The 23,233-nt window shown below is 37.7% G+C and overlaps 1 protein-coding gene across 2 annotated transcripts in view; it reads left to right on the top strand.

Annotated features, from left to right (window-relative positions):
- Positions 1-23,233, top strand: part of SLIT3 (slit guidance ligand 3) — a 516,877-nt gene that overhangs the window by 316,441 nt on the left and 177,203 nt on the right. For both annotated transcript variants that reach the window (XM_032196646.1, XM_032196647.1), the window contains exons 9-10: positions 2,610-2,773; positions 18,819-18,960. In XM_032196646.1, coding sequence (XP_032052537.1) covers positions 2,610-2,773; positions 18,819-18,960 — 306 coding nt within the window. The remainder of the gene's footprint in view (positions 1-2,609; positions 2,774-18,818; positions 18,961-23,233) is intronic.

Below are 23,233 nucleotides of genomic sequence, written 5' to 3'. Positions count from 1 at the left end.
CTATTTAATTTATTGGTTGTTGATGCAAATTCAGATCAAATGGATAATCAGTAACATTCATTACAGTTTGGTGACTCCACAATTTTCTTTAAAAATGATCATCAGTTTGTCTACCTTCTCAGAAAGCCTCACGTTTAGACGTGCTTTTAGAAGGCCTTGTAGAGAATCCCTCGTCTGAATGTTACTCAAGCAGGGTCAAGCTCCTTTTCCCATCTAGTTGTGTGGACAATTTTCCCTCTTTACACACTATCGAGATCCATTAGCAGGATATTTGGGGCTGCCTGTGCTGCAGCTGCCTCTGCTGTGTTGGCTCTGTGGATAAATAGCTTTTTCGTCGTGGCTCTCAAAACAATCTGCTTGTTTAAGAAGAACAGAGAAGGAAAAATAAAAAGCACATTCAACTTGAACATGACCTCTTGCAGGTGGAAGTGCTAGTAAGATTTGAAGCACTTTAAGAATTCTTTATAAGAATCAGCCCTTCTGTGGTAACCTTCTTTATTTAACCGTCGTTTCTGGTGCTAAGTTTCATTGATCTTTTAACCTTGATTGGAAGTGACAGGAGTTAGTTTTCATTGATCTGCTTTCCTTTCTTGAAACAGCTTTATTTATGTTAAAACATGTCCCTCATACTTATTTGCTTAATGGTAAGTGTCCTGTTGTCTCTGCACTTGTGAGTGACTGCTGAAATTAGTAATTGCATCACTTATTTTTTTATTATTATTATTTTTATTTAAGCGTAAACTGAAAATGGAGTGAATCACTTCAGTGCTTTTCATGTTCATAGAGAATTGGAGCTTTTGAAGTACTGTGAAAAGTCTTTTTGTGTCTGTATTCATTAATATAATTATCAGAAACAAATTCTAGTAAGCTGCCTTGTTAAGCTGGGCAGGCTAAATGGACTCCTCTCTAAAGCAGGCTAGAATACCAGCACACACAAAAAAATTGAACGAATGAAAAGGTAGGGGTCTGCTGAGGCAGATGAGCTGGCGAAGAGGTAACAATTCACACTACTAAAATGGGAAAAAAAATGAATCTAGTTATATGAATTTATGAAGGGGGAAGCCTCACAGAAGTGGAAAGATTCCCCTTTTGCAAAATTGCAATTTTATTACTGCTGCCTGCCTACATCCATGCCTGGGATGCAGGGAGCTGCATGGGATGAGCATGGTTTCAGTTCCAGAAGGAAGATGACTCTGAATGTCATTGTTGACTGCTGGGATGGGATGGGATAATAATTTGAGGATTTAAATGAAATGCTTACGAGAAAATTAGAACATCACTGGCTAGATGATCACTGGCTAGATGATACTTGTTGTCCTTTCTTTGTAAATGTATTTATTTGCTTTCATTTGACACAAAGTGTTCCAGGCAGCTTAATGAGTCACAATAACAAAACATTTCACTAGAAATCTAACTTACTGCAGTGTCAATTAAATAGCTTTAGAATCTCTTAAAATAAATAAATAAATATATATTTTTTTAGCCAGCCTTCTGAAACAGTTACATTTTGCGATGCTCCTGGCAGTCTAGAGCTTTCCATCTCCACAGAATAAGCTCAGTTCTAGATTTGTGGCCTTCTACGGCACCTCCCACCCCAGCCACGCAAATCTGAGGCCTGTCAGCTGGGGCGCCGTGGCGACTTGTGCTGAGGCCTTGCCGTATGGAGATCTCACAGATAGACAGCTAATTCCTTTGGTGGATGGATAAAGCTCAATCCTGTGCACAGCAATTGTGTTTTTGTTTTGTTTTGTTTTGTTTTTAATGTAATGCCTGTAATATGAGTGAATAATGCTTTGTCTAACCATTTCTGACAGGATTTTCCATCTGTTTTATCATTTCAGCTTTGCTATAATGGTGCAAATGCATGACTCATTACAAGCAATGAAATAATTAATGTCCTGGGCTTTTGTTTTGACCTAAAGTTTGGTAGCTATTAAAAGTACCAGATTCATTCATGATTTTGCAGATTTATTTTTTTTTCCAATGTGATAAGGCTTCTGGAAGTCTCCAGTGCCAGGCGTGAAGCTGGGAAGGGAGCCACAGGTCCATGCACGTCCGTGTGCCATGACCCTGTCATGGGCCCCTTCTTCATCAGGAGATGAAAGTTCCTGTCTGGAATCTGAATGCTTGACTTAAATTGCCACACTAAAAGGGGCATCGCTGAATTTTTACAGGCAACAAAAGATCATGCAACATCTCAATAGCCTCTGGGGAGAAGACAGAAAAATTACCTATCTCCGGTTTTTCAGCCTGGCCTTCTTGTTTATTCAAGTCATCCTTTTAATTCACCCAGAGCTATCTCATTCATGTAGTTATTTCTGATATGAAATCACAGGCAAAGTGATTACTTGTAAGCTTCCTAAATTCAGTTTGTTCTTTTCTCTAGAATGGTCAAGATTATATGATTATAAAAAATAGTTCCAATTTTTATGTGGGCATTTTCTTGTATATTATATGGCAAAGTAGACATTGGACACCTGAGTGAGCTGGAACCAGTAACCTGCAATGACCTTTTTTACACTGTAGAGAAGAACAGACAGATTTCTACTTGTTATGTGCCTTCTGTTAAAGCATTGCTGGTAATTTTGGGGTGCTTCCCTCTGTTGCAGGCGGCTCCATTCCAACTTCCTGCACTGCGACTGCCACCTGGCATGGCTGTCTGACTGGCTGCGGCAGCGGCGCACCATCGGGCAGTTCACGTTCTGCTTGGCGCCTGTCAACCTGCGGGGTTTTCTTGTGGCGGAGGTTCAGAAGAAGGACTTTGTCTGCTCTGGTAATGATACCAATTATTCATTTATCTATCAGCTGATGCTTTTATATTCATATTCACATAAAAACAGTGAATGGAAAATTATTATGTTGCATTTGAATGCCATTCTGTAGTAATGCTGCTTTGTTTTAATCATAGGTAAACTGTATGATAATAGATCAAGTTGTTATTTTTTTTCAGCTTTATGTGAATTATTGGATTCCAGTTAATAATTCATTTCTCAAATTATTTTTTACTTCTGTATTGGCAATAATATCAACATGAGAAATCAGCTAAGTGGAGATAATTTAGTATTTCTCAAGGGAAGAGCTCGAAAGCTGAATAAAAAAAAGAAAAGGAAATAAAAAATTCTAATCAGAGTCTGTTGATATATGAATGCATTATGGAGTAGCAGGGGCAGATTTTATACCAGGGGCTGAAGGAGGAAGGTTCTTCAGCAGCCAAAGCATTTCACAGTTCTACAAGTTTCCTTGTAGATAAACACGGCCAACTCACAAACCATGTGTCTATATATTGGGCCTATTCATCAATTCTCTGGATCTGCAGTTGGCTTTGTGATAGAAATGCATTTTCTTATATAAGGAAAAAAAATATATAAAATTGGAAAAAGAAATATTGAAATTTGGCTGAAAGGAAGAGATCTGGCAGAGAAAACGCATGCCAGTATGTATGCTGTAAAAAAGAAGGGAAGATATTGGACACAAGCTTAGAGACAGTTTTGCAGGCAAAATGGTAAAATTTGCAAGCCTACAGCCTGTGAGTGAGATAGAGACATTACAAGATGCACAGAAGCATGCACCATTTGTCTGCTATCCAGAGCTACTGGTGGTGACAGCAGTCAGGCTAGCCGAGCACTTTGTGGGCTTAAGAGATAAGCCTAATGCATGAAAGCAGTATGAAATAGGGAAGAAAGAGATACAGTTATGGTCACTTCTGTCACTAAAAATTACAACTGCAAACACTGACCTGGATCAAACAGAAGATGAGCATGGAGGTTTACCACATGAACACTCAGCAGCTGTATTGGTGTCAAGCCTGTGTAAGCGTCTGTAGAGGATAGATACCTCCTAATGTATATTTTAAATTAATTCCCTATAGATTAGTCAATCAAAATAAATAACAACTTAGCAAGTAGTAAGCTTTGGCATAATAAGCCTGAAAACCCCTCGGCTCATCTTGGATACTTGAGTTAAAGACAAAATAATTTAGTTTGTAGGGAAGTTTTGTTGTACTTAAATGTACTATACCTGATATTAAAGAACCTACAAAAAGATATACTGACTGACTTGACTTACCATTTCTTTTTAGGTATATATGTAAACATGTAACTCTTTCAAAAGTTAGTAAATATAAGAACTATGTGACAGGCTTCTTAATTTGTTTTGCTCTTGTATGCTTGTTTTTGTTTACTTGTATGTTGCCATCTAAGTGTCTGCTCCCTAAAGCAGTATCCTCTTGATGCAGAGGTTGGCTGTCTTTTGTGAATAGTTTCACTTACATGTGAAGTCTTTTCACTTACATGATTGTCTTCACTTACAAAGAAAGAGAGAATTGGTGGCACTTTGAGAAGCTTTGATCTCGAGCTTAATTATATCATAGATGCTAAATTAATGTCCAGCCCTGGACATTTGCAGGAAGTGCTATGGACATGTGGAAAATGAAGTTGTGCACCAGTGATTTTTGTGGCATGATTTTCAAGAGTGCTGAGCAAATTCTGTGTATTTATGGACATTTGAAGATGCCCAGAATATCTGAAAAATATATTAAAAACCAAAAACAAATGAAAAAAACAACACATTGAGAGCTGAACTAAAAGAAAAGTTGAGAAAGTTAGCAATCTGAGGAGAGGAAGGATAAAAATAAATGGATAAATGAATTGAGCTATTAGTAGACTCTCATTTTACCAAAGGGGTAACCATAGCATGTCTGTCTTATGAAATGAAGTTTCAGATGGGGCATGCGTTCAGTTATTTGGATTTATGATATAGTGATCTGAAAGAAAAAAAATGGTTTAAATCAAGAGGAGATAATAACTGCTGAATGAGAAATGTAACATAGACAGAACTGATCTAAATGGACTTTTCTAGGCAGACTATGACTTCCAAAAGAGAAGAGGTTGTTTAACAGTTCAGTTGCCTGTTCAACCAGGAATGTAAAAAAAGATCTCTGAAAATTGCCCTGCTTTTTTATTAAAACATAAATTAATAAAAATTAAAGGAAAGAAGCTTCCAGTGAGACAGTTCATCAGCTGTATCCCTTAGCCTTCATCTGGGAAATTACATATACTGAAAAAGCAATACTTTCGAAGAGCTCATTTTAGTATAGGATTTAGTAGGGAACTCAGCTTAGTAACTGCTACTTGCACAAAATCCTACATGGATAACCAGTTTAAAGAGAATATAAATCTTTCCTGCTCCTTATTATGGGTCTTATTCCTGATTTTACAGCTTAATTTGTTCGTGTTTGACTATGAAGTTAGACTAGGACAGGAGGTGAATGGTGAACTGAAATTGTCCCTCTGCAAAGGATTTTTATACAATTTAAGATTATATGAATGACCATAACTAGCCTCAAGCTGGCAGTGAAAGCTTCTTTGCATCATACTTATGAAGTGCTGAAATACAGTGTGGTGAACTACTCTGTTTTAGTACAGGCTCAGCATTTCAAGTGCTTGTATTTTTTATGGCAGTGGAAATATCATCATAGGAAAAGAAAAGTCTCATTTTTTCCTCCATTGTAAAATGGGGTTCATCAGAGCATTCCAGTTCAAAGTTTGTACTGTTGCAGTCTTCAAAGGAGAAAGAGAAGAATGAAATAATGTAGGGAAAGAAATATGTGTGTGTGTGTGTGTGTATATATCTTCCGGTTTTTCAGCCTGGCCATATATGTGTGTGTGTGTGTATATATATATATATATATACACACATATATCCTTTAAAAACTGATTTGTGATTGTTCTCTGAACACTATGTAAAAAATATTTTTTTTACATACTTTTACAACAAATATTGCTTAAAAAAAAAAAAAAAAGTAAAAAGTTTAAATGCTACATACCAAAGAATAATTTAAGTTGGAAAAGAAAATGTGAAACACTGATAGAGCTGTGCTACAACTGGAAACCAAGTTTTTTGATTCCTTCTGGACACAATGCTACTGGTCCTGTATGGAGATGTTTATAAGCATTAGGTACAAGGTCTCTCAGGAGAACATTGCTGAAATCAGAGTTACGTGCCAATACGCTGTGAATTCAAAGTCTTTTTTTTTTTTTTCAAATAATATTCTTCAGCTCTGCACATAAATTATAGAAATGTTAATTCAAATGGCACTTATAGGCAAATTGTGAGCAGTGGAACAGCTATTCACTTGGTCATGCCCATGAGCATTTGGCTCAGAACTGTAGGTAAATGTGTAGGATTAAATAGTGTTCAGTTGCCTGGAGAAAGGTTTGCAAATATGGCTAACTGTATTTGCGTTGCATAGGAGGCAGGTAAAAAGGTCATTAACAGAACTGAGCAGGGTTGGGACTAGGCAGCCCCTCACCACTGGGAAGAGCACAGGGTGCTTCTGGCAGTGCCAGAGCCGCTGGCTGGATTTTTCAGCAAGTTGCCTCTCCTTGTAGGAGTCTCTCTCCTCTAGAGCCACCCTAGACAGAGCAGCCTTCCTGGGCCTTTGTCTTAAAGCCATCTGCTCCCAAAGAAATCTCCACACATATGCTTTCCCCTGCACAGGTGGTTATTGAACTCTGGGAAGTGTTGGTGAGCCAGTCTCCTACAAGTGGCAACTTATGATGCATGTGGCACCATGTGATGAATGCCCCAGCTGATGAACTGCAGATAGCATGGTATATTTCTGTTCTCTTTCACTGCCCTAACATTGCAATTGCATCATTGCTGTTGCAAGAAAAAGGGTATGCTAGGCAGAGACTTGATGCCAGTCAGAATACTTACTGCATTGTGATGCTTGAGAACTGTTTGCTTTTATATTCCCTTAATTAGCAGAGAAGCATCTGAGCTTGCTGATCTGAGCTTGCTGGCTTATTCTTAGTACCTCTTAGAGCCTTCCATTTTTTTGCTCAGATGAAAGTCATGCTTCTTTGCCATGTTCAGATGTTTCACTGCTGAACTGGTCTCTCTGTCTCTTTGTCCTATTCTGCTTCCTCTCTCCCAGCCCCCTTAGGATAGTAATTTTATTTCACTTTCCTCTCTCATGAGTTTGGCACAATCAAAGAGCCAAGCAAATTATGGCTCCCTCATTTTTCTTTGACCTGCTCTTTACTTATTGATGTTGAAATTAATTTACATATTGATCAGTTACGTAAGCGATTAAGTGTTTTCTCACTTGCATTTGTGCATCTGTAAAGCTTTGCAAACTGAAGCAGTGCGTTCATGAAGTAACAACATCAGCAGCACCTTGATCTTTTCAGTGCTCTGTGCAGGACCAACTGATTGACCCATCTGAGTTTTCTTAGTGTTCAATCACTTTGGTTTTCTTGAGTATATGCATGAGAAAATAAATATGCACCTGAACTGCATATCCAAGAATAAAGCAGATGCATTCAGAAAGCATTATAACTCACCCTGTAGAGTTACAACGTGTAGATGGGTAGCATGTTTCAACCACTGCTCTCCTCGGCTAGATGCATCCAGAATAGCTCATTTGAATGGAGTCAGTACTCAACTGGTTGCTTGCAGGAGGGACTGTCTGGTAAATAAGCAGAAAGATTGTGGGTTGATTTGGTGGCTGTTGGGAAGAAGCTGATTTTTCCACCATACTGTTACTGCCAGTTCTGAGGCAGTATGTTCGTGTTGGTGTTGGCCCTGAAGGAGTATGTTGGTACAGATTTGTTTTACTTCTGCCAGTACCTTCAGGTATTTTGCAGTGGGCAGCATTTACAGTGGAGTATGAGGACTGGATAAGATTTCCTAGAACAGACCAGAAATGTTTATTTCCAACAATTAATGAAATCATGCTTTTCTGGTATAGGAATCACCAGGTTATCATCAGGTTCTAAAATTTTGAAATTAATGGGGAAGTGATCTGTCCTATATATCTTGCAGTATGGAATTTAGCAAAATTTATGTTTAAAATGTATAATTTCAAGTATTTTTCTAATATAGTTTTCTTCATTAATGAAGCAAAGAAGGAAGTTGAATCCATACACCATTCTCTTTTTCATTGTAAATCATTTTATTTGGTTCATGAACCTTAGTTCCCATTCAGAGAATCTAAAATAAACTGATGAAAATCAAGATGCTTAATTCTGAATTAAATCAGTTCAAGTTCATTAAGAATTACATTCTGAAGCTGGTGCAAGAGAGAAATAATTACCAGAGCCAAGTGTATGGTGATTTCTGATTCTGAATTTAAGAAAATCCTGGATTGATTGAAATCTCAGTTGAAGATCTAGAGTTTCTGATCCGTGCAGTGGAACTGCAGCTGAGGTATAAAAAAGAGGAAAATATGTTAGCTTCCTGCTGCTTAATGCAGACTGGAAGCTGTAATGAGGAAGCAGATTTATTTGTTTAGGTGAGGTCAAACGGTCTTAAAATATAGCTGTTACTCTCTGGCCCAGACCACAAAACTCAGTAGCTTGTCTTGCTCCCGTTTTCTCATAATAACTTCATAGCAGATTGTTGAGGAGAAAACCAACAATGAGCAACTAATAAAATAGCACTCCTCAAGCTTAGTATCTTAATGAGAACATTCAGAAAATGCCAAAGGAAAAGTGTGTGGAGAGGGGAACTCCCCTCCATCTGTTCCTATTTAAAAGACTGTGCAATGGTGTATCTGCATAATTAGCAGCGGGTCTGCTCCTTTCAACATGGGACACAGAGGCACTGCCAGCGTGGAAGATTGGTGCTCCCTGGAAACTAAAAAGGGGGCAGGAATACTTCCTAATGATGCAGATTTTGCAAGTGCTGGCCAGAGGTGATTGCCCCGGAGGGAGTGGGGTGGTTTCTCTCCAAGCAGCCTGCCCCAGCTCATGCAGAGACTAATGGCCCTTAGACGTGGTGGTCACAGGAAGCTGCATAAGCAAAGTGGGAAGCGGAGGCCTTTTCCCTCTGTGTGTGTGAACGGTCACCTTTGCCGTGTGGGACATCCCCATTGTACAATTTATTTTATTGCTTTTAGAAATGAGCTTAAGCATTTTGTCTAGCTTTGACCTCATTCCCAAAGAGTGACCCATGAGTCATAATAGCCAACTGACATCTTTTTTCTCACTGTTATTTCATGCTTTTTTTGTGACCATCAGAAGATTCAATAAGGGCTTTTACAGTGCAGTCTATGCAGAACTTTCAGTATTGTTTGACTTTTAAAGACTTTCATGGGAAAAAAAAGTGCTTTGAATCTGTTCATAGAACCTTTTTGTGGAACTCTGACAGAATTTTTATCTGCTCTTATAATTTTGTACCACAAACTAACATTGAGACCTAATGTAAGGAAACATTTCAATACTATGCATTTGTTAGCTGCTCCTGAAATGAAATCATCTAGGGGTTTTCCCAATATACTCATTGCTATTTACCTGAATTTGGTGTCTTGTTTCTATTAAGTTTTGTATTAATGATTTAAATTTACTGTAGCATTAGCAGTTAAATTGTCTTGTGCTTTAAGAATCTACTTCTTGGATTGTTTCATATGAAGATGCTACATATGGTATTATTTACTTGGGGGACCATTCTTCAAATCTAAGGGTTAAAAAAACATTTATTCAGGCACTTAAAATTGCTTTGAAGGGCAAAGCTGAAAATTGGCTATATGTTTACAGTAAATTTAGTTTTACTGCCGCGCAATTTTGTGTCCATCTTGTAAGTATGATGACCTTTGGTCTGGAATTCTCTTTCCCCAGAGCAGTATGTGTAGTTCTTAGATCCTTGTTTAAAGATAGCAGATTTAGGTACAGTTACTCATTCATTTGGCTTTTGCACTGTTGCTCTAAAAATAAAAATGTGAATGTTAATGTCCAAAACCAGTGGCTTGATTTATTACCAGTGTGATAATAGTATTTTGCTATACAATGGAAATGCATCGTGTGCTGAGTGATGTACCCACAGATGGGTACTGCTGGACTGCTCAGATGTCATTTTTAGGAGCAGTGTCACATTCAGCCTGATGTCCCCAGTCTAGCTGTGTCAGTCTGTCATGCTCCTGATGAAAGTGAATCCCATCTTTCTCCTGTTCCTGAAGAGAACAGTTTTAGTGTTGAGGCAGGGAAAGTGCACTATTACCTGTGGCAGTACACTGGGGCCCAGGAAGCAAAGACAAATACATGGTCAAACAAAATCAAGTCTTCTTTTAAACTCCTTTTCAAATACCTGCAAATCAAGCCACAGGACCTCAAAATGCAGTCTTAAACTCTTCATATCCATTCAATAACTTTGTCAAACTTCAACACGAAGTAGTTCAGGTTCTCTAATGCTGATAACCTATCACCATTAGGCTATTCGAGAACAGTATTCCCTTTATAGACTTACATTTGATCATGAACATTATCTATCATTTGACCTTGCTATTATCCTTTTGCTTAAATAATTTCTCGTCCTCTTCCTTTTTATGCCTGAATATATTTATAAGGTCACTGTATCATTTCCGGACCTATTTTTAAATGTCACTTTGTATGCACCTTCCAGACTGCTGACACAAGTTGCGGAATACGTTTAAATGAGATTACTGTGCATGTATGCCTTTTGGACTGCAGAAGCACTACATCTTTTAAGACTTTGTTGTAGCAGTATTTCTTTTGCCTTTAGTTTTCTTTGGAAGACCAAATAGTGTGTATATAAACCTAGAGAGCAAAATACATGCTAGCAGCTTTCCTCAGGGTGCAAGAATCAGAAAGTTGAGTAATGGCTGCTTTTAGGAAAAAATGCCTGTGTTACCTGACTGGAGAAAGATATTCAAAGAAAGGCTCAGAGAGGCTCAGTGAGTAGGAGACATTTAGGACTTCAACTTTTGAGTCTCCTCTGTAGAAAACTTAAACAGAATAAACTTCCCTGGGAGAAAAATAACTTTTGTCATAGTTCGGAAATTACTTAAGTTGTCTCATAGATTCTGTTGCAGTTTTACTAATTCTTCAGAAGGAACAAATCACATTTTAGACCTCAGTTGTTACAGGTCAGGCTACTTCTTTGTCCTACATTTTTCCATTTCGTTTAGAAATAATTGATGCAATCCTGGGGCCATCAATGTTAATAAAATAATTGCAAATATTAGTAGTGCAGGGTAAGATACTATGATGTAAGGTCTGATTTTCAGTGGTGTTAATTTACCAATGCATCTTGAAACCTGCAAAATAAGTTTGGTTGTGGGTGTTTTTTTTTTTGGTTTTTTTTTTTTTGGTAGAATAAAATAGACTTCATTCATTACACCAGACCCTCCTTTTGCAACAGTTGGATATTTTCTTTTGTATTCTTCAGTATTTGTTTGTAAACCAATTGGCGTTGACTGCGCCTATGGAACAGTTGCTGTTTATGTGCTATGATTTTTTAACAGATAAATGTACTCTTTGGGAATGTTCAGCAAAACGGTGAACTTGAATCAGATGATGAATATTCATGACAAGTGCATTTTTGCATACCATGAACTTGACAGTATTTAACATCGTCAATCAGGGGCCTAAGTCACTAATCATAAATAATTAACGTTATGCTCAGTGAAAAGCTGTTGAACAACCATGGATGGAAACATCTGCATAAACCGTTTACTGCATATTCCTGTAGAATAAACACATTTGTACATTTATTTTTTTCTCTGTTGTTGGAGTATTTGCGATGGAGCAATACAATGAATGTTAAATTTACAGATAGTTAGTTGTGATTGACTTCCCAGTATTTCTCTGCAGGACATTAAATTGTATTTTAATGCTGGGATGTAAGTACTATTCAGGAGCAATGTATCTGGTTTAGGTATCTTTTTGAGGATGTATTACTAGAGTCTAGTAAAAGCTCATGTAGTATTAATTGATTTCAAATGTCCCAGCATTGCAAGAAGTTCCAGAGGGTTATTTAATTAAACCACAAAAGGTCATAATATATCCATGGAGCTGCAGTACTTGTACTGTTTTGTTTGATGATCAATAATTTCATGTCTTCCATACTTAAAAGGATTTAAAGTCACCACAGACTTCTAACCAGTAAATCCTATCAGACCTATCAGCCTATTTTTCTTGAAATCCATCAATACTGTTTTACAAATAACTAGCATTTACCAAATAGAAAGGAAGTGCTACAAAGGCAATTGGACAGGTAAGAAGGTAATGAAGCACACTACTTAGTGTGCCATAATTGGGTGTCAGTGCAAATGAGATTATTTAGTTTATTTAGTCATCGTTTAAAATTTATTTTAAATGGTTGTGACATTTAAACTTTCTTTATTTATGCTCCATAACCATTCTATTCTAATTATAATATCAATCTATTTGCTGCTCTTAAAGGCTAGAGGCCAATGAGATGCTTATTTGAAAAGAGCACTTAATTCCTCTGTAAACTGCTGGGTTCTAAGTCTCTCCCCCATCCCTCTCTCCCCCTAACCCACAGTCTGAAACTGTACTGTAAAATGGTGCAGGCTAATGGCATGCCAGATATTAACTACCATAATCATTGAAGCTATCATTCCATTACATCAGGCTCAAAGAACATAGTAATTTTTTTTAATGGGGATCTTATCTGAGCTTCCACATTCTGTTAGTGTTTTTTTCTTTTAACAAAAGGTGTAATTGAGTTGGTGGTTGTTAAGTATTAGAGAAAAATATAAAAAAGTTGAACTTTGTAACTGAGAAAAAATCTGAAAAATCTTTAAGATGACAGATAGTAAGAACTTCAGAAAGGAAAATGGATAAATGCAGCTGGCTTGTCCATCACTGTTTCTTTTTTTTTTTTCTTTGCATAGGGAGTTTACTACAATTGTGAGGGACACCAACAGGAATCCTAAAATATTTATGCTTTTTCCAGGCCTTTTCTTTTAAGGAAGTATTGGCAGCAAAAGTAAAGTGCATTTTTAGATTTCAGATATTCTTACCGGTGCCCTTGATCTGTCATTATTCTTATCCTCTGTATAATTATGGAAACCATATCCAAAGTTTAATTTTCTATACTTCAAACTCCGTAGCTTACATAAGACTTGTTTTTTGACCATCTCTCCACATCTATACAAACATAAAACTGATAACACTCTTGTGGAGTTTTTGGTGCTTTAATTCTGTAGATCTGTTGTGGAGCTAAGCCTAGATCCTAATTTAATGGAAGTAGTTAAACCCAAATCAAAATTTGAATACCATTTACAGCATTATTGAAGAAATCTTTACCTTAACAGTTTACTGTTTTTGTAAGATCTGATGGAGTAGGGGCTAGATGCCTGCTGAGTGTTCATCTGTAATATGTATTTTGTCCTTTGCAAAAGAAAAATATTACAAAACATAACAAAACCATTTGATGGTAATGATTGGCAATTTATTTACAAAGTCTTTTTATTCCACTGAAGTTTTTGGAAATTTACAGTCTACATCATCTTTTGTTCATGAAGAAGAAAGAGTTTCACCAAATATGTAGGGCTGCATTCAGTATGGAATCAGAAGTATTTTTACACTAAACATAAAATGTCAGTCAACAGTGACAGGAGTACTGAACTTTTTGGAGCACTCAGAGAATTCAAGCTTATAATAACAAATTAATTTTATAAAAATATTCCTTTTTCCATGCTAATTTAAGTGAAATGAAAAAAAAAATCACTCGTTATGTGTGGAAGTAGAGGGTCCACATAAGGACAGCCTCTTTCTTTACTTTTTGCTTTAGTTTTTCCTTCAGCAGAGGGTTAGATCCTATAGCATTGCACATCTTCAATGCTATTTTTTCATCTAATTTTAGTTCCACCTGCACTAATATATATATATAAATATATATTTATATATAATATATCATAAATATATTATGTGTATATATATATATTTATATATATACACACACACACATATATATATATACAGCTTTTTCTCTCTGTTTTAATTCTATGTACCTCCATGGTTAACTAATTAGTGATTTTTGTTTGTTTGTTTCTTTGTTTTGATTTGTTTTGTTTTATTTTTTTCTCAGTAGCCATAAATCAGAATTCTGTTTACAAGGAAGTTCCTCTTTCGTAATGGAAAAGCAGAAGTAAATGGTCTTGGCTTCAAATTTGAAATGGTCTTGGCTTTGTTAGGCATTGGAACAGGCTGCCCAGGGAAGTGGTGGAGTCACCATCCCTGGAGGTCTTTAAAAGATGTTTAGGTGTAGAGCTTAATGATATGTTTTAGTGGAGGACTTGTTAGTGTTAGGTCAGAGGTTGGACTCGATGATCTAGAGGTCTCTTCCAACCTAGAAATTTTGTGATTCTGTGAAATTCAGGATAAATAGAAGGCCTCCTATTGGCTTTATTCAATAATATATCAGGTATGTGTTTGGAGAGGATGTGAAAAGTTTAGTGACCAGCACAAATAATGTTCTGACCTAACTTTTGACCTTTCCATTCAAAAAATAGCTGGAAAGTTCCGTGATACTTAACGGTAGAAGGACATTAATTACCACCTTGTCATTGTTGGTATGTGTTTTCTGTGAAAGGAAGACTGGTGCTTCTGTCTTTTGTCGTGCTTTTTAGAGTGCCTAATACAATCTCCTTTCAAAGTGTTCCATTAATATAGAGCACTCTGCAACACTGTGTCACACGAACTGTGGAGGTGATGAGCTGAGCTCCACTGGATTTTCTATTAGATGTTGAGTTAGATACAGTAGAGTGAGGAACAGACTCTTAAAACTCCAACTGGCAGTATTTCAGGAGATTTTGTTTGTTTTTGATGTTGTGCCCTAATGAAAAAGTAGTATATTACTACGTTAACCCACAGTGATATGTTGTAGTGGTCTAACTGCAAGATGCATTTTAACCTCATTACAAAGCCTCCTCAGAAAGCATATCTATCATGTATGATAAAGGTTGGGTGCCAACTTTCTTTTTGCCTGCCAGGGCTCAAAGATTGCTCTGAAGAGTTCCTTCCCACTTGGAGCGTTTGGCCCAGTCCATGAAAGCTTGCAAAAGCTAGTTTGCACTTCCCTCATTATTTCTGGTTTGGACATCACACTGCAGTGCAGACAGACAGAGAGGATAAGTAAAATATGTGTGATCACGTTGTAAAAACAAATCTTTTGTTCTTACGCAAAGATAACAGAGGCCTGTGCTCATTTGGAGGCAATATAAACTATTTCTAGAAGCATTCACATTTAAAATCTTGTAGAAACCTTGGACCGAGTGAAAGGCAGATCTGGCAGTGCTTTTGGTGATATGCAGTAGAGCTCTTCTAATTTTAAAGGAATTCTGTTAATTCACGATGATGATATGTCTGCTCTGCATTTTATGGCCAGAAGAGAGACCCAAGACTCATGATGAAAGAAGCTGCACTTTTTCATGACAGATGAATTGGACTCTTACCCATGCCATAAATGTCCTCTGAGATCCATTTTTTTTTTTTTTTTTTTTTTTTTTTTTTTTTTTTTTTTGAAGGTGGTTGCCACCTTTGGAAATAGAATCTCTAGAACCTGAATCAGAGTAGTTCTGAGGTCTGGTCTGCCAAAATAGAGTCACTCATGGCTCTGATTAGTAATAATAAAAGCTATATTTAAAACATACAATGCTTTGAAACCCACATTTTTCTTTTACTGTCCTGACAGAAAGTCTGATTATGACCAAAGAAAAAAAAAATCAAACCCAGTACTATAACTTGACAACATTTCATACATAGTTGAAATCACACAATGGTTGGGGTTGGAAGGGATCCTAAACCCCACCCAGTCCCAACCCCCTGTCAGGGGACACTTCCTACCACACCATGTTGCCCAAAGCCACATCCAGCCTGGTCTTGAGCTCTTCCAGGGATGGGGCATCCACAGCTTCTCTGGGCAGCCTGTGCCAGTGCCTGACCACCCTCACAGTTAAAAATGGTTATCCTATACTGAAACTCAATAGCATATTTTAATATAAACCAACCCTGTCATCCCTGGCTACAAAATAATATTTAAAGGGATAATCGCTTGCTTGAACTAAGGGAAATGCAGACAGACAAATGGAAACAAATCTACAAAAGAATTTATTGTTTCAAACAGAAGGCATGATTTTGCAGTAATTGTCTTTTGCTTTCAAGGAGGGCTCCGTCTGCAAGTATAAAGTTAGCCTTTAGAAGTTTTCAGTTGACATCTTTTCAAACTGTACCTGCATTTCAAAGTCATGATAGTTATAAGTGCAACTAAATGACTTCCTGATGTTGACTTCTGATGTTGACAAATAGGAACATTTAAGTAGCACAATCTTTCAGGTACTAGTTTACAACAACACACATTGGAACTAACTTTGCTGGACTTATGGTGTTCCATAAAATGTTGGACAGTCTGCCAGCAACATTTGAACCATCTATGTTAAGATCTTATTCTTCCCAAAATATTTCCCAAATATCTTTGCTACCTATCAGTTGTTTGTATTATATTCAGATTTTTTATGAATATATGCATATGTAGGTTTGCTGTATAATGAGTTGACTTAGATGTGCACTGGGCTAAACCAGTGTGCATATATGTAATATTGTCATAATGATATTGGATTTTTAATCAATGTAAACAGATATTTTTTTGACTTTGCCACCTCCAGTTGTAAGTTATGAAAGTATCAATTGTGGGTCTTTTCCAAAATAGAGCCCAGGCTTTATGCTTAGCTTCCCATGTTTTCACATGTATTTGTTATTTGACAACTGAAAGCATTTTGTTCTAGCTGAAAGACGGATTATGTTTTGTGATTATAATCTATGTGATCTAGAAAAGAACCTTTTTTTTTTCCTGTTTCTGTTAGGTTTTTAGGCCACTTCTTTCCAACACAAGCATTCACACTCAGTCCTCTGTGTCTGGTCATAGGTCAAAAACATGCCTAAGGTTTCTTGTCTTACATAATTTGAAAGTGTGATTCACCATAAATAGGTCAATAACTTCCACATCTCAATAGCATTAACCAGTGTGGCAAAATACCTTCTCTTTGTGTTTAAGTGGGTATGTATCGGTATGTCGGGAGCTGTCTTGGGCAGAGTGACCACGAAATGGTGGAGTTCACTATTCTTGGCGAGGCCAGGAAGGGGACCAGTAAAACCGCTGTATTGGACTTTCGGAGGGCTGACTTTGAGCTGCTCAGGACACTGGTTGGTGGAGTCCCTTGGGAGGCAGTTCTGAAGGGCAGAGGGGTCCAGGAAGGCTGGGCGCTCTTCAAGAGGGAAGTCTTAATGGCGCAGGAACGGTCTGTCCCCACGTGCCCAAAGACGAGCTGGCAGGGAAGAAGACCGGCCTGGCTCAACAGAGAATTGTGGCTTGATCTTAGGAGAAAAAAGAGGGTTTATAAGCTTTGGAAAAGTGGGCAGGCCACTAGGGAGGACTTTAAGGATGTAGCGAGGCTGTGCAGGGACAAAATTAGGAAGGCCAAAGCTCATCTGGAGCTCAATCTGGCTACTGCCGTTAAAGATATCAAAAAACGTTTCTATAAATACATCAACACAAAAAGGAGGACTAAGGAGAATCTCCATCCTTTACTGGATGCGGGGGGAAACTTAGTTACAAGAGATGAGGAAAAGGCGGAGGTGCTCAATGCCTTCTTTGCCTCAGTCTTTAGCGGCAATACCGGTTGTTCTCTGGATACTCAGTACCCTGAGCTGGTGGAAGGGGATGGGGAGCAGGATGTGGCCCTCACTATCCATGAGGAACTGGTTGGTGACCTGCTACGGCACTTAGATGTGCACAAGTCGATGGGGCCGGATGGGATCCACCCAAGGGTACTGAGAGAACTGGCAGAGGAGCTGGCCAAGCCACTGTCCATCATTTATCAGCAGTCCTGGCTATCGGGGGAGGTCCCAGTTGACTGGCGGCTAGCAAATGTGACGCCCATCTACAAGAAGGGCCGGAGGGCAGACCCGGGAAACTACAGGCCTGTCAGTTTGACCTCAGTGCCAGGGAAGCTCATGGAGCAGATCCTCCTGAGAGTCATCACGCAGCACTTGCAGGGCAAGCAGGCGATCAGGCCCAGTCAGCATGGGTTTATGAAAGGCAGGTCCTGCTTGACGAACCTGATCTCCTTCTATGACAAAGTGACGCGCTGAACAGGCTGCCCAGGGAAGTGGTGGAGTCACCATCCCTGGAAGTCTTCAAAAGACATTTAGATGTAGAGCTTAGGGATACGGTTTAGTGGGGACTGTTAGTGTTAGGTCAGAGGTTGGACTCGATGATCTTGAGGTCTCTTCCAACCTAGAAATTCTGTGATTCTGTATATCAAAATTCTAAACATAAGAGTCATAACTATTTAAGTAAAATTGATAAAAGTGCTACAGTTTTGAAAAACTTATTCACAATTAAACTTTGGTCTAATGGATGGAATAGAACATATATAGAGCAACATTTTTATGCTAAGCATTTGTTCTCTAGTTTCTTGTCTTTCAGTAGTTACTAGGTTAAACAAGGATATGAAGTGTTGAACTTAATTTTTTATAACATTTTTTTGTGTTTCCATTAACTGCATTGTGTAATCTTGAAAAAAAATAGCTTTCTATTTCCAGTTATTAATTACCATAACAGGTTACATCATTTCAAAAACAGAAGTCATTATTGATGACAGTCTTCTCTCAGTATGTAAAAGTACTCAAGGAGTATTAGTGTAATGGCAACTTCAAGTCAAAGACAACTTTTGGAAATACCCCTTGATCTTTAGGCTTATTTTCTAAATCTGAATAAATTGATATGGTTGATCATGGAGGAGACCAAAGAAGTGTCCATGATGGAGAAATATTGATTGAGTGGAAACTGAGGAAGAATAAGAACACAGTAATCTTTTATACATTTTCTTTGCAGTTGATTTATGACACATTATATTCACTGAATCCAAATAAATTATTACTTAGTATAGTGGAAAGATCTGGAAAACTTGGAGCCTGATGTATTTTATTGTTAAAATTTCAGGCGATCATTTTTCAAAACTAACATTTAATGTTTTCATTATGTCTCAGGTTCCCAGGCTGAACCTCCATCATGCAGTGCCAGTTCCATCACTTGCCCATCTGCCTGCACCTGCAGCAACAATGTAGTGGATTGTCGAGGAAGGGGCTTAACAGAAATTCCAGCTAACCTACCAGAGGACATTTGGGAAATGTAAGTGCCAGTGTAATGCACCATTCTTTGTCATGTCTCTCAGTTTTTAGTCCATGATGTGAAAGAAATGCATGTTTTGAGAACTGTGTTGTAAGCAGTTATCAGATACATTGTAGTTGTCCTCTTTGCCTTCACTTTTTTTTTTTTTTTTTTTTTTTTATTAAAGGGCTCAAATCAGTATTTAATGTATATTAAGATACTGTTGAAAATTGTCCTACCTCAAAACAAGATGAAGATCTTGGCATGTTATGTACAGATTGTGTTTATATCTCAGAAGTCTGGGATTACAGTTCTATACTCAGGAAAGAAAAATAGACAGTCCCCTTTTTGTTTTTGTGAAGTGAGATTGTTTTATCTTTGGTTGGTGAATTGGCAGTTCTCATTTGCAATGAAGTATGACATTGAATCAGATTGTCCCTGCTGATTTTATCTTTGATTTCTTGTATGCCATATTTTGTTATTTCTAATTCTTTAATGTTTTTCTGACTTTTTTGTGTGTTGAAAGATATGAAGCTTGTTTTACAGACTTGTTTCTTTTTAGTGCCTTTAGGAATTGCAATAATCTATTTTTGTGTCCATAGCATCATACTACGGTGGTTCTGAAGTACTGTTGCCCGTAACCAAATTGCTTTTGGTTAGTCCATAAGGAATGCAAATCTGTTCTTTTTCTGTTTAGGTGCTTGTAGTGCAGAGGTTACCAACATCCAGCATGCTTTTACAGGCTACATAGTATGGATTCAAATATGTTTATAGTCAGTGCACTCATTCAGCTTTTAGTTGTGGTAGAAATACTGCTTTTTCAGTGACATTAAAGCACAAGTTGAATTGCTTATGTGAAGCGTGGCCCACTATGTTATGACTAACAGGAATGTAAGGGTTGTGGACAATGAAGGCAACATGCTATGTTCATTGCTGGTGATCTGCTCTACACCATAATTCCTCTAAATGACTTTATCAATTGATTTTATCATTTAAGATTCTCCTCAAAATTGTTTGGATTTTTATCTTAGTGTAACAGAGGTAACTTCTTATTCCTGACTGTGTACTTCAATAGAAAATACATATTAAATATTAGCACAGTAATGCAGGAAACAAATAGCATCTTAAAATTCATATTGTTGAGGATGTATCTAGAGCATGTAAAACATTTACGGGAAGTATAAACTCATACACAAGCTGTTCTGAATGCCTATTTGCTTGCCTCCTGACAAAGTTCAGAATCTATTGGTTGTGTTGGTGTCCAGTATATGGTTGCACATAAAATGTGCATGTGCATGTAATACTTGATTTTCTATCCCTGAAAGTTAGCTTAAAATTATCCTAAAAATATAAATATAAGTTGTATTTGACATGCTAAGAACATTCAATGTGTGGTCCTGCTTTCAATTTAAGTCAAAGTACAAGTTTGAAGGAGTGGCTGCAGTGGTTCATAATAAGAGGCAGAGAAGAGACTGTCTTTAGATTTGCTCCCAAATTAGTGCTGATTTAGAAGAACTGTAAAATTTTATTTGGTAGCATTAAAAATGATAGCAGAGGTCAGATCATCTTTGTGGCTCCATGCCAGAGTCACATGGAGAGCAGTCTCTGCAGGAAGAGTGAAATTGGTGTGCTCCAGCAGTCTGCTGTCAGCAACACTCCTCTGTGTGAGAAAGCAGGTGAAAATGCCAGTCTGTATTGTGGTTATAATAGCAACGAGTATCGCCATCCTGTCTCCTTTCTAGTTCCTCTAGTTTCCTCTAAACCCTGTAACTTGTGAAAACAACTTAGGAGAGCTCCTTAGGAGAACAGAAGGTGAAGGAAAACTCAGAGAGCCTTTAAGGTAGACGATGAGACAGCTAGTCAAGATGCGTATAACATTCTGAGAAACTTTAATAACCTGGAGGTTACAGATCTTCTAGTTCCATTGAACATCACATGAAGTACTTTAAAGATACAGATCTGGCAGATTTCTTGTATTTTAGGTAGTACTTATTTGAGTCTCTGCCCATATGTAGACCTCTTATATCACTCTAATCCTGCACATATCCTTTACAAATACACAGCATTTCAGGTGGGAGTAGTTCTGCAGAAGGAATATTGGTGACTGCTATGTTCAAAGTGTAATGAGAGCTAACCCTCGTGTAAACTTCTGTTGCTTACTTTCTGATGGAGTCAATCATGAGAAGATTTCATTTTTGTGGAATATATGCTAAGAATTTCAAGTAGTTCTATCAGAATGAGTGACATCAGTGACATTGATCACATACCATTTTTTTTCTACCGGTAAAACAGTTAATTCATTTTGTAAAAGTACTGGTAAATAAATAAATAAATAAAAAGGCAATCAATTAACCTTAAATACAAGGGCAGGGTATTACTCATTCTTGCATCTAGTTTGAGTAAAGGATATTCTCACAGGGAAAAATGTTTCAGGAAAGATGGAAGATGCTGCCACAGTGTTTTCTCAGAAAAATCCTGGCATAAATTCCTTTGACCAAGAAAGCTGTTCTGTTTTATGCAGACGTCTGTCATACTGCTTAGAAATTCAGTTTGTCTGAGTCTTCTCTGTGCTTATTCAATATATAATGCATTCAGAGGTCAGATTCCAGCTACACATGGAAAAATGACTGTCTTTTGGTTTGATGTGATAGGCAGGATAATACTCTCTCACTGTAATGTTGTAGCTGTGAGGCCAAGTAAATTTTCCCTATATGCTGTGACTCATATCTCTTACTCTCAGACAGTTGAGAGGCTGTGGCTTGTGTGTTTTTCCCTTGGGATTTATCCCCTACGATTGATTTTCAGTCAGACACTTTGTGTAAGAGGTGTCTGTGTAGTGGCACTGCCTGAACAGTTCTTTCTGGACCCTGTAATCCCATGATCCGATCCCAATAATCTTTTAGAGATCTGACTCTTACTAGAGACAAGATTCCTCTTTTGGTGTATGTGTGGTACTGACAAACTGTTGCTGGGTTGCTATTGCATAGATCACACCTCAGAAGTCCTATGGGATATTATTTGAGATGGTATATTTTTAATTTACCTGTTTCTTTCTAGCATTGCAAATAGTCATTCCACGTAAGAAACATTTCCCCTATAGACCATAGTCCATCCAGAATATTTATGTTAGTATTAAAGTGCTGTGCCTACTCTGCTCCCCATGGGGCCTTTCCAAGTTCCCTTGCTTGTTAGTTACTTTCAGTTACAGCTTTCTACTTGTATTTCCACATAACTCAATATTTCTTTGCAAGCCAAACTGTTTCAGATAAGCACCCTTGACTGACAAACTGTCCCACAAAATTGAAACACACGGCTGTTACTCTAACACGGTCATTAACAACGGCATACGTTTTACTCTGTGTTTCAATATTAATTAAAGATCTTTTACTCTGCGTTCTTCCTTTCTTTTTTCATTAATATGGGTAGGCAGAGCCTTCTCCAGCAAAGCTGCCAAGTCCTAAATTTGTTTTTGTTTTTAAAAAGCTATCACAAAACAGGCAACCCGCTTGTCATGGGACATAAAGCAAGCATCGTATGACGCTAATCTTCCCTTGCTGCTGACCTCTGCCACACGTGACTCTGAAGTTTGTTGCATTACACTATTCCACCTTCCCCTGAGGTGCATTATCCTGAAGGCCTTTATTACAAGCATGTTTATTATTAAATAAAGGAAAGTAGGAAAGCTAGAAAGCTGTATGCCAAGCATGATTTTTCATAATTTCATAAAATAGGTAGTCAGAACATACAGAATGCAGTTCCTTTTTTTGTAAAGCTTCGTGTTCAGTTGGGAGCTGATGGCATCAGCCAAATTGACTGAGGAAAAATGAGTTACAAGAAACAAAAGATATGGATCTGAGACTGTGTATGATACAAAAGATTCCCCGCTTACAAAGTGATTCTCTTGTGTTTTTCTGGGGGGCGGGGGGGGAAGCAGCATATGTTATAGAGAAGCAGGGGGGAATAAGCACAGACAAGTTTTGCACATATACCTTCATGAAAACAAGTCATTAAGTACCAGGAGGCATTTACTAAAAAGAAATACCAAAACATATGACTTCATGGTTTGCTGGTAAGTGAATGATATAATCATTTCACCGCATTATGTGTAATGGACAGGGAACGTGCAGAATGGACTTGACCTTGAAGGCAAGGGATGACCTAGAAACTGGGGAATTGTTTAAATCCAAAGCTACCAGCCACACCTCCGAGAATCACTGCCTTGTGGCTTGTGGGAGCTTGGAAGCACATTGTCGGAAAAACACTTGTCACAGCAGCAGGTTTGGGTCAGGGCAGT

Source organism: Aythya fuligula, chromosome 14 (assembly GCF_009819795.1).
Source record: "Aythya fuligula isolate bAytFul2 chromosome 14, bAytFul2.pri, whole genome shotgun sequence".
Lineage (NCBI taxonomy): Eukaryota > Metazoa > Chordata > Aves > Anseriformes > Anatidae > Aythya > Aythya fuligula.
The sequence above is the reverse complement of the archived record's forward strand: the minus strand, read 5'-3'. Positions and strand labels throughout refer to the sequence as shown.